This window comes from Papaver somniferum, chromosome 4 (genome assembly GCF_003573695.1).
Source record: "Papaver somniferum cultivar HN1 chromosome 4, ASM357369v1, whole genome shotgun sequence".
NCBI lineage: Eukaryota > Viridiplantae > Streptophyta > Magnoliopsida > Ranunculales > Papaveraceae > Papaver > Papaver somniferum.
The window spans coordinates 54,093,215-54,105,433 of record NC_039361.1 but is presented as its reverse complement, the minus strand read 5'-3'; the positions used below and the strand labels follow the sequence as shown (position 1 = coordinate 54,105,433).

Genomic DNA, 12,219 nt, shown 5'->3' with positions numbered 1-12,219 from the left:
TATTCCTAAGAAAGTATACAAGATAGTACCTCGTACAATCATCCAGGAAAGTTATAAACCATCTTTTACCATAGTGGTTTTGGGTTAAACTCATGTCAACTAGGCCTAACTGAATTAATTCTAAGGACTTAGAATTACTATGAACATTTGTGCTAAAAGATTTTAAAGCATATTCATTTCACTTTTGTGTTCAAGATCCAAACTAAATTTGGGTACGTAGCCTATGCTAGGCAGTTTATGCATTGACTTATAATTTTACGGTTCCAAGTCTACCATGAAAAACATTCAAAGACACACAAAAGAAAGCACAGGAATCAACTATGTTCACTTCATCAGATTTTCCTTTAAACTTATATAGACCCTAAGTCCTATAACTGTTGCCTAAAAAATCAATGCCCTTAGTTATAACAAGTTTTCCACATTTAATTAAGATCCTCAATCTTTTACCATCTTCAAGAGAACAAGATACAAATTTTTTCATATGCTCGGAACATGAAAACTTCATTCAGTGTGAGAATATTACAGATATGAGCTTATACTCGACCTTTCCCTTTTATACAACCTATGTCGCAGATGAGTTACTCATATAGAGTTTCTCGACATCCCTTATCCTCTGATAAGAGGTGAACAGGTCTCTGTTTCAATAAACATACTTAGTGGCTCCAGAGTCCACCCACCAGTCTCTCACATTGGTTATTAAAATAACTTCCGACATCATGTCAATGAACTTGCTCTAATTTGTTTCAACTAAATTAACATTAATTTTCTACTTATTAAGGTTTTATGTTGTCTACACTTTACTGCCGTAAGGCCAGGAATTTTACAAACATAACAATCACCCTTAATTAAAGTAATGCCGGATTCAGTTTTACGAAACATACCTTTCTTATGAAGACTATGCTTAGAGTTGTGTTTGATGTTCTCGCCTTTGTCAGCTTTGGAAGACTTGTGTTCATCCACATGCGCCTGGTAGCCATGTTCCTTTTCAATTTCATGTCACAAACTTCGTCTATAGTCTGACCACAGACACGGTAATTTCCCAATCACCCAATAAAAACTACTTTAGTTAACAACAAAATTCTGCCCGTCAGAATTTTTCAGGAACGTTTCTCTCCTTTATAAAATATCAAAAAAATACTTTTACAACTCCAAAAAGTCTGAAATTTTACGCGGATAACTATCAGGATGTCTACTACGTTGTGTCAAAAGGGTTCATCGAAATTCCTTCTAGGTTAAGATATAAACTCAAAACCTACAGCTGACCAAAAATTCGTTTTTGTTTTTCACTCCATAATTAACATCCATGATTCACAAACCAACCAACCATTTTCGATTATTACAAATTCTAATGTCTTAAGATTGTTGGGTGCAATAATCAAAAACAAGAAAAAATCAAATAAGCAAAAGTTATTGATACTTAGCTCCTTTATAATGGAAGTGATCGATTTGATGAAACGGACGAGCTCCCCATATCTCCGCAACAACAACAAGGCAAAACTTTGGAAAAACAGAGTGAGTCACGTGTTCAACACGTTGCCCTTAAGACATTAGCGCCCGGCTACACTCAAGAGTGATGCTATATCCCTCACAGGATGGATATCTCCAGGATAAAATACCCTACTACACCTACTACTAACATATGTAGTAGATGCTCAACTTGAGCTTGGCAACTCCGAAAACACCATAAAGGAAAATCTCGAACACTTGAGAAAACAATAGAAAATGTTTTTCCCTTAGGGGTCCCTCTAAATATAGAGCAACCCATTTCTCATAGATTTTACAAAAGTAGTGAATTTGTTTATATCATTGACAAATACAACTTAAGAAGAAAAACTCCCCGATGTGGGACTGAAAGGTTTATATAGTTTCTTAAAACTACTAAAAATTGGAAACTTCACAATGTGGGACTAATAAATTTCATTCACAAAAGAAAACAATCAATTATAATTTTTATTAAAACTTTAAAAAATTATTTTTTATTAATCGTTTTCCAACAATATACATACATGTTATCAGGTGTTTATTTAGAAAAAATATTTAGTCTTTTTGTGAAATCCCATTTCATTATGATCTCATCATCTAATTATTACTGTTGAGAGAGTTCACAAACTTGGCAACATACACAAGTTTAATTGGATTTTACACATCTCAAGACTTAACAAATATATAGTACTATTTTATATAACAAGATTCCTGTTTGCAGGACTAAAAAAAATATGTAAGGGAAAAGAACAAAGATCTGCCATGCACAGTTATTAAGCCTTCATTGCATTGCATTTAAAGAGGTTGTTAGTTGTAAAATGACATGATTAGTAATATCAACCTAGCTAGCTAAACTTCACTATCCATTGTTACTCGATAAACATTCCCATGAAGAATTTGAATTTGAACTTTTTTTCTTTACCAAAGCAGACATAAATGCGAATATATAAAAGCAGAAATTATTGGTGAAGATTTTACTCTAATTGGGTCTCACTAATATGGGTGGTTCATGCAACCAAGATTTGAAATCTGCAACACCTATAGGTTATAACTCAGAAACCGTTCGTCAAGGGTTGTAGAGTATATGCAGCAAGCTCTAGTGCTCTACTTATAATGAATCTAACCCATACTTCCGTGGGATCTTGAAATCTGAAAGCTTCTTGTTAACTGAATCAATCGTGGTAGGTATCGCACCCCTTGCAAACGATCTGCCCGTGTTAGCGTGAAGCCTATTGTGTTTGATATATAACTGAACCACATTGGGGATAAAATTAAGATCACACGTCTAAACTGGCAAGTAACACGCTAGTAACTGCATAACTTAATGAAATTGAATGGGGTGTATTCCTTGCAGATTAATATGTCAGAAGAAGAAAAAAACCTATTTAAGTAGGGCGATAAATTAGAAAGTTATAACAAACTCAACCATATAATGTCAAGTCAACCATTTATTAAGATTTTGATATCATTTGCAGCCAGAGCTTCTCTAGTTTGTAACTTTGTACTAGTACTTTGTACTAGCTTTAATTTTAATCAATAAATCAAGAGGAATTAGATATCATTTGATTAGGGTATTAATGTTTATAATCAATTTTTGAGTTCCCGAGGAGTTATGTTAATAATGCACATAGTAGAGTCGTAGTAGATATCAGTAGACTAGTAGTGAATGATGTAATTAAAACACACACAGCATGCACAATGCAAAGGTCAACAGAAGAAGTGATGGTTGCTAATTTAAGTCCTGCATTGCTACTACTTTTATGTGACAGTACTGCTTTTGCTTTGCCTTGTCAACAGAAGAAGTACTTACTTACTGACCTTTCTTTCGTTGATAAAAGTAAGAAAATAATTCTAGTATTTCTGTTTTTTTGAGAAAAGGGGTAAGAAGTATTCATTGTGTGACAAATTGGATTTATAAATGATAGAAAAGGAATGTAAGAAGGGGTGTGGTGGGGGTGTAGTTTGAATTTATTTTTCTGGGGTTTGTTCTCGCAGTGGTGCCTAGTGGGGCTATGTTTGTTGGTTTCTGTCTTTGTTGCTTAATTTCTTTTAACAGTTTTGCAGGCAGCTTTGGTGGTGGTTTAAAAGTTTTACGGGTCCAGGGTTTACTACTACAAATTGATTAAATTCATCATCTTGCGGAGATACCTTGCTGTATTCCAATGGTGCTAAGCTAGTATAAGATAAGAAAACAACAAATCAGACTATGGGCTATAGACAGTACCCCTACTACTCTATAAAAGCTTACCTGCACTGTGTAAGTTGTGATGATGACTGCATCATTAAGGATTCAAGCATGCAGTGGTGCTAGTGCACTGCAACACTCTCTCACAACCAAATAAGCGTAGCTAATCTTTTATGACTAGCTGAATGATTAGTTTATCATTAGTATGTATTTTTGTGCTTAACTTTTGGTGGTTGAGAGTTACCCGACCTTAAAACTTTTTCCAATCTTCTAATACTAGTAGTATCTTTATTACTAGCTTATGATTAGTGCATCATTATTTTTATTTTTTCTGAAAGAACTGATGATTAGTTTATGATTACTTCATTAGTATATTGTTTTGGTTACTTTATGTTTTAATGGTAAAATCTCCAATCTAAAATTCGTCAAAACCAAATGACATGCTGAAAACTCGTGAATGCTCTCAATGTCTATGGCCTGGAGGTGTAATTGTGTATAGTGTGCCTAAATAGCCTTTCGAACATGCTTTTATCCTTATTATCAACGATGGCAGGGTACTGATAGAATGGGGTGATAGGCTTTACATTATCATGCAGAACTATATCGTTTCCGATCCGCTGCTCCTATGTCATGCTCTACAAATATCGGTATTGAATTGCTGGATTTAGAATTGTTCAAACCCTAAAGCTAGGAGACGACAAGTACCACCACAGTAGAGGAGAAACCTGATAAGCTTAGATATTAAGATGCATTTTGTAACAAAACCTATGAGCCAAACAGTTTAATTGTCTAACCTTTTGCTTCCTGAGATAATATGAATAGTCCACTAACATAAAAGCTATCAGCTGTTTTGTTATCACGTGCTGAGACAGAATAAGGTGCACTTAAAACCATTGACCTAATAGAATTAGTTGGTTCACACTTCCAGTATTAGGGTTAGCATTACCGCGTGGAACTTGTCACAATCAACAGTTAATGGCTCTCATACTCGAGGTCACTGGTTCAAATTCCTGCCTGGCTCATTCCAAAATAGACCGCACAGTTCATAACAGGAGTAACTGAGAAATGAAGATTTCTGTGTTGCACTTATCAACAATAAACATATATTCACGTGGTCCTCTCTATTTGATAACATCAAACTTCCAACAGATATACCAAAAACACAAAATTCATGAAAGGCAATGAATTTGAAAATAAGTGTATTTTTTTTTTTGTCTGATATACTAGTCAAAAATGACAGGTGCTAATTTTTTATAGGATATGAGCACTAGCAACACCCATAAAAGATCAGTTGAAATGGACTAGTCCATTAGTAAACCGTGAACTCACGAGGGTTGAACTAAAAGCCTGACATTCTGCTGCTGTCAGGAGAGAAGTTATTAGAAGAAATTGAATGTTGCTGGACTCTTATTCTCTCTCAACTAATACATTCTCTTCTGCTATCATCTTAAACTCGGTTATAAAATCTGCTAGCACCAGAATTAACTCATCTGGGTTGAATCAAAATGGTCCCAGGGACCAGAAGTGGTGCTGCAATCATCTATTGTTCCAAGTTCCTAGTTAACCTAGAATCATGTAAAACTTCAATCGGCTGGGCACGTACAGTTGCCTTGTAATAAAGGATGGGCATGAACACATTCGGTACGCTATTTGAACATGAAAAAACAGACACGGCGATATTAAGCTAAAATGGGAAAAAAGCTTGTCATATGATGCCACTAATTATCAAGCCTAGATCTCCGAGGCCCTGAACAGTTTTGGCTTTGGGGCTACGACCAGCGGCCTAGCAAGTCAAAATGTGGTCGAATGGTAATATGCAGTCTAAAAATCACCTAGTAAAATCATTGAGTAGGTGGTAAAGGTGAACTAAGAGTACTGTACATTACTACAAGTCTACAACTACCCTTTATATATTTGCAGATGGAGGATTCAAACTAAAAAGAAGTGAATAAAACAAGATTACAACAAAGGCATGACAAACTTCTTTCACCTGGTCAACAAATTAAGAGACTTAGTTATTGAGATACTGATTTGTTCAACTGAAATCTCGTGAACAAAGATCGAGAGACTTCTGTTTGATCAGGACGAGATGTAAAGAGGTTCAGGATCCACCCTTCTTCTGAGCCTGAATTAGAATGAGAATTTAAAAACACATTAAAACAATAATTTGAAGACTACTACAAGAAGCGTTGAGTTTTACTGAACTGTGATATTATTAGTTCACTTCTGGATTTGAAACAAAGCTAAGTTTGCACTTTCGATCATAGGGTGCAAAAATGAAATGGTGGAAGAATTATTAAAAGACTTACCAGTTATCTGGTGCCCATACATGATCTTTCGTATCAACCACGTGCAAGCTTAGGGCATGTCTTGATTTTGAGGATTGATTTTCAAAACTGTTATTCACCATCACCAGGAGAAGTAAGATAACAAACTCTATGTTACAACGATACGGACACGGTATCGGTATCTTGTATCCAATATGCTACTTCGATACGACAACATAAAAAACTAAAATACGTGGATACGGCACACACAATATAAATATCAGCTTAACATAGATATATAAGCAGTGAATTTGCAAGATATATGCATATAATATGTATGATTAACCTCACTGGAGAGAAAAAGTCTGGATAAGAAGGAAGAAAGTCCAGAGCAAGATCAGTGGACGGATTTGGAACTAATATTTTGTCACAGTAGTTAAAACTTCTTATATAATCTAGTAAAATATCTAAATTTTCTAATATTAAGGTATTGAGATTTATCTTGACAGCTGTTGATATCTAATATTTAGTCGAAGTAAGTATTGGAGTATTAGTACACGTATCCGTATCGTTGTAACACAATAATTTCTACAAACTAAGGTTAGTGGATTACATATAAACTACTAACTATATAGAAGCAGATTCTCGAATTAACTAACCTTTGATGTATAAGATCGCCATGAATGACCACCAACGACCCAGCTTTTACTTCAACGGAGACGAAGTCTTTTTGATCATAATCTGGTGAGGGACGATCAAAATGAACCCCATTCTCATCTCTAATGAACCTTCTTACAAGGCCATCTGTAAATGACCAGCAACGCAGAAGATGAGTAAAACCATGAAAACCTGCTCATCCTCTAAGGAGAAAGAATCCATTTAAAAACAGGAAAGTGGAAAGTTACTTTTATGAGATCCAGGAATAGCCCAAAGGCAGCCATTAACAACTGTTGCATCCTCTAAAGCTAACCACAACCCCGTGCACGAAGTGGGATTAGTATAAAGAAAAGAGTTATCTTGATGTGGCACTACTTCTCCTCCAATACCTGGTTGCTGCAAAAAAAAAAAAAGGATACATAATATTAATGTCCGTAATAGTAGAAAATAGAATAAACCAAGCATTCCAGCTTTTACAGAAAAAGGAATCAACACAAGGACATTAGACAAGGCACACTGAGCACGAGTGCGAATTCTATGTAAGATTAGCATTGTAAGTGAATTACTGAAGGATCTTAAACAATGGTGATAACAGAAAGGTATTAACAACTTAAGGATAGCATGTCAGGAGCAAAGTTGGCATTCTGATATCCAGAAGGCTTGTTATCAAGCTTATGTTACCAGCTAATCATATCAACATTACCCATCATATACTTTGAGGTGAGAGATTTTAAGCAATACAACAGAATCAAGACGCTCAAACAACCTAAAAACATTTTGCCACAAGAAGTGCGTAGAAAGGTACCTTGAATATGTACATTGACTGAATGATCGCTGGACTTTTATAACCCAGTGAGACTAGCATACTCAGTAACTTCCCTGAACTGCAGAAGTTTTTGAACACTGGTTCATGCTCGTGCAAAGCTGCACAATAACCACACAAAAGGGTTCAGTTAACACCAAAAAAACCTAGTATTGGTCAAAAGAACTCAATTCCCGTGATAATAAATTACACAACATTAGCCGATTCTAAAACTCAGACAAGGAAAAAGAAACAAACCATGTCCAACTTTGTTAATAGAGAGCTGCTTTGACTGCTTTAGTTTTCCCTCATCGTCAAATGCCTTCTCTGCCAACAGAACGAATACAGATTGTGAAAGTGAGAAAATGAAATCAAACATAAGTAACTGATATGCTACAGGCACAACAAAAGAAGATGGCGAACAAGATTAATTGAAAATAAGTTGAATTCCACATTGTGCTATAGAACCATAGAAATAAAACAGTTTTAGGCAATCAGAAGAAGATAAAAATTTGCTAGAAGAAGGACAAACATGTACTTGTTGACTTGCCCGGGTTACTATAGGCTAAAGTTGATTCCTACATTGTGCTCTTGGAAGAAAAAAATTGTAATACATCGATCATACAACTTTGTGTTTACGTCCTATCCCTTCCATTATATTGCCAAATTAAATAAACTAAGACTTGACAAGCCTACTTCATGAGAGGTCATAAAAATATATACTACCCTGGTCCATATAACAACTCCCACACTAAATAGTGTACTTTCAACAAATGCATGCTGAAATCTCAAATACCCAAGACAAGGCAGGAGAAATAGCGCAATACGTCGTTGGCATTTTATCATTGTCCACAAAAGATTGTGACAATGATGTCGTAATCCCTTCCAGTATAATGAAATTATGAATAATTTGGGATAACAAATACTTCTATAGCCTATATTTATATACTCACTGGTCTCAGTTACTAGGGTATGTAGTGTAACTTGAGCAACATTAACAAGCCAGTTAACAACTTAAACAAGATAATTCAATCAAAAGCCCCTAAATCAGATGAAAGTAAATTGGAATACTCAATAAACAACAGAAAGAAATCAAAACATACCCTCAAAGAAAAACGAAACCTTATCAGCACTCTCGAAGAAGTGATCATCAGTCGATTCTTTCTGAACAAACAAATAACAATAAAAAAAATAATCAACAATCAATAAACTGTGAATTTTCTTTTCTGTTTCTTACTGTGAATTTTCTTTTCTGTTTCTTTGGTTATATATGAATAAAAAAGAAATGGAAAGAAAAATAAATCAAAACCTGGTTTTTGGTAGAGAATATGGAGGTAACAGAGCAATCAAATCCATCCAGTAACTCATTCATCCTATCTCTCATCCCATTGATTTCCTCAGGACTTGCAAATGATTCTATTACAATATACCCTACAAAATTCAAAAAAAAAAAAAAAAAAAATTAAGAAGAAAGGAAATTTGGGATTGTTTTTGGTTTGATTGAGGTTTCTGGTATTAATTATTACCTTGACTATTGAAGAAATCCAATTGCTGTGGAGTGAGATTTCCCGTTATTCCCATCTTTTTTTCTGGAAATATTTTGGACTTGATAGACCTTGGTAGTAGTATTTAAGCTTACAAAACAAAGTTTAGATAGACTTTAGCCAAGACAAAGGATGCCAGCGACTCATTTTTGGGAAAGCCAAATCTACGGCCGTAAAATGATCCGTTTAAAACTTTCAATAATAAATATTCTATTGAACGAAAATCAAATATCATGTCTGAGCGTCAGCTTCCATGTCCGAACCTCAAACACAGTTCAACATAGATTTCTCTTACGACGAAACGCTTCAACCTTTACGACCAGATCGAGACTTGCAAAATGCTAACAGGGTAGATAGGCCAAAATACTTCCTCAGGACGAAGATAAGACAATTCAAAATCAGGTTTCATCGCATCCAGAGAAGGACTCACCCAGCATGCCAAATCTTAACTTAAGTTCCTATCATGATCAAGCAAACCAGGCTTTACCAAAATCCTTCTAAGGTTTTCAGATATGGAAACATGTACCGGGCCTACACCAAGGGAAATATGCGTTAGAATCAATGTAGTTAATATCGGATACCGGTTTGTCTCGGCCGAGGACCGGTACACTGGGACAACATTGTATCGGGGAGATCTCGGTTTCAAATATCGGTGTAATATCGGTTCTAAATATATATATATATATATATATATATATATATAATTTATATTGTTTCACAAAAAATTAGACAAGATAAAAATGTATCAATTTTAGAAAAACAAAACAAGTTCATTCAAAACATAAGAGCCGACATGTGAAGTTCAAATTGGGAAAAGGGGAGCAACTTCATAACTTTAAAGTTCACTATATAGAATGATAATTAAACAGGGACATTACATTTTTAATCAAATTCATTTGATTCATCATAGATATCATAATCTTCCGTAGCTCCATCATCTCCACCAAATAGTCCATAATTAGAGTCATACATCAAATCATCAGTATCATATCCATCATATTAAGAACATAGGATTGGACAAGTAAAAGAATTTGTAGTACCCCAACAGGGACTTGCTAAACCACCTCCAAGTGAGCTACCAGCCTACATGATATACTCTTAAAGGATGGAAAAGTTGAATCTTAGTCAAAATGTGCTAGAAAGTGACTACCAATAACATAAGGCAGTAAAAGGATGTCACAATAATCAACTCTGATAATCCCAAATCCTGAGTGAAACGAAAAATTGCTACTGCAGTGTGTAATGCCCAGTGTAAAGGAACAAAATCAAACCACAGAGAAGGAAATCTAAAGCAAAAATGTATCAAGATTTAACAAATAATTCATCAAAGAATAATTAGATACAAATCACGGCAAAGAAAGAAATTAACTATCAAAACCCTAACCTCTTGTTAACAGATCGACCATCAATTGAATCTCGCCATTGACATTAAGAAGAAAAAAAAACGGCTGCCAAGAAGGGTTTCTGAAGATTTTTCTGCCAAAAATTTCGATGAGATTTAGGGATTTTATCCTTCCCTTCATTTAAAATTCCTAAATTGACCTGACGTTCACAAAAAAATCCGAAACTGTCCCATATCGGGAAAACCGGACTGTATCGTTTCATATATATCGGCCGATATTATCGGCTAAATATCGTACCGCGATATTTGTGTTTTCGTTTCGCTCTAACACCGGTACACGAAATTACGCCGATATTTCGGCCGGTACAAGCGAAATTGACTACATTGGTTAGAATCCTTCCTCTGCTCATGATTCACGCATGAGGCAAAACTAGGGTTTCCATAATTTAAAAACGTACGTGGGTCCCCTTCCTTTAACAGATGCATACGGTAAAGGTCCAGAGAGAAAATATCAATTGTGATGAAAATCATCCAACAAAGACCCCGAGAGAAAATCTATTACTTCATTTTGGCATCTACATGTCGAGCAACCTTCTTAGCATGTTCTAGCTCTTCATCTACCATGCGCTCCTCCAGATCAAGAATTTCTCTAAAAACGAGGACCTGAATCCAACTCACCCCAACGGGCCTAACAGAACCGAGCCTCACAACCACCTCATATTGAAGTGAAGACTCTCAAGATGGTCATCAAGTTGCCAATATTTATGAGATCGCCAGAAACAAGGTTTTTCAATGTTATTATTCTCATGGAACTAAATCCTCCAGCAATTGTCTCATCCGAAATCAAAGAAGACATGGATCCCGTGAAATCACTTCTAGGACGGTCGGTTCCTTCTGAACCTCAAATCTCTTTCTGAAGGCCCTCTGAAATTGTTAAAGCCCGCCTCATCCTTATTCTACCAAAATCAAAATCGTTCTCACCATGAAGAGTACTTGTTCCCATAAAAGTCTCGCTTTCCATGTGACTCAATCCAAGGGAGCCGAAGCGGATAGGGGGGTGTGGTTATGTCGTAAAGGGTAACGCTAACTCTACCTTACATGTTAAACTTTGTAATATTACGACATAGAGGACTCGAACTTGGGACCTCCTGGAAGGCATGAAACCTTTGTGGAACGGGATGACCCAGCTGAGCTAGGTGGCCCGTTTTTTATTTATTTGATTAATTAAAACACGGGCCACCTAGCTCAGCTGGTCATCCTGTTCCACAGAGTTTTCATGCATTTGAGAAGGTCCCAGGTTCGAGTCCCTGATGGCGCAATATTACAGAGTTTAACATGGAAAGTAGAGTTAGCTTGCCCCCCTTGCGACATAATCACAGTCCTTGTGTCTGCTTCGGCTCCTTTGGCTTGGTTCCTCATGGGGTTCACTGGTAGGCTAGCACGGTAACATGTTCAACTAATGTAGTAGTACTCTGTTGGAGCTTATCTTGTTAGGCTTCCAACTAGTTAATGTACTAATACTCTTTATCCAATAATAATAATTATAAAAAGAAATATAACAAAATAAATATATTTTCATTAATAGATAATAATTTTATTTTATATTAAATCAGTAGACATTAATGGTGGTTGTGATGGTGGGCGGGGATGGTGGATCGGCGGTGGGTGTTGGTGAAAATGGTGGAGTGATGACGTTAATGATGGTGGTGGAAAAACAGGTGGTAGTGGGACGAGAAAGGTGTCCTAAGGTAGTAAGATACATAAATTATTTACTTACGGTTGGTTAAATTTTTTTATTTTTTCTTATTTGATATTAGTTTTTAAATTTGTTTTCTTTTTAATTTTTTAATTTTTTAAATTAAAATAAATATTAAAGGCCAGAGTTTTCTAGGGAGAAGATATATCAATAACTGTGGTTTTTTGTGGGGTCGGGGCAGGAA

General features: G+C 35.6%; 1 protein-coding gene across 1 annotated transcript; it reads right to left on the bottom strand.

The window, feature by feature from the left end:
• Positions 1 to 5,482: 5,482 nt before the first annotated feature.
• LOC113275529 (phytanoyl-CoA dioxygenase-like) lies at positions 5,483 to 9,393 on the bottom strand. The gene is made up of 9 exons (XM_026525058.1): positions 8,920 to 9,393; positions 8,703 to 8,824; positions 8,497 to 8,557; positions 7,652 to 7,720; positions 7,397 to 7,515; positions 6,840 to 6,987; positions 6,594 to 6,738; positions 5,977 to 6,063; positions 5,483 to 5,792 (listed from the first exon to the last, which is right to left on the bottom strand). Exons 1-9 carry the CDS (start codon positions 8,972 to 8,974, stop codon positions 5,747 to 5,749), a joined length of 852 nt encoding a protein of 283 aa, XP_026380843.1. The 5' UTR covers positions 8,975 to 9,393; the 3' UTR covers positions 5,483 to 5,746.
• Between the last annotated feature and the right edge of the window lie 2,826 nt (positions 9,394 to 12,219).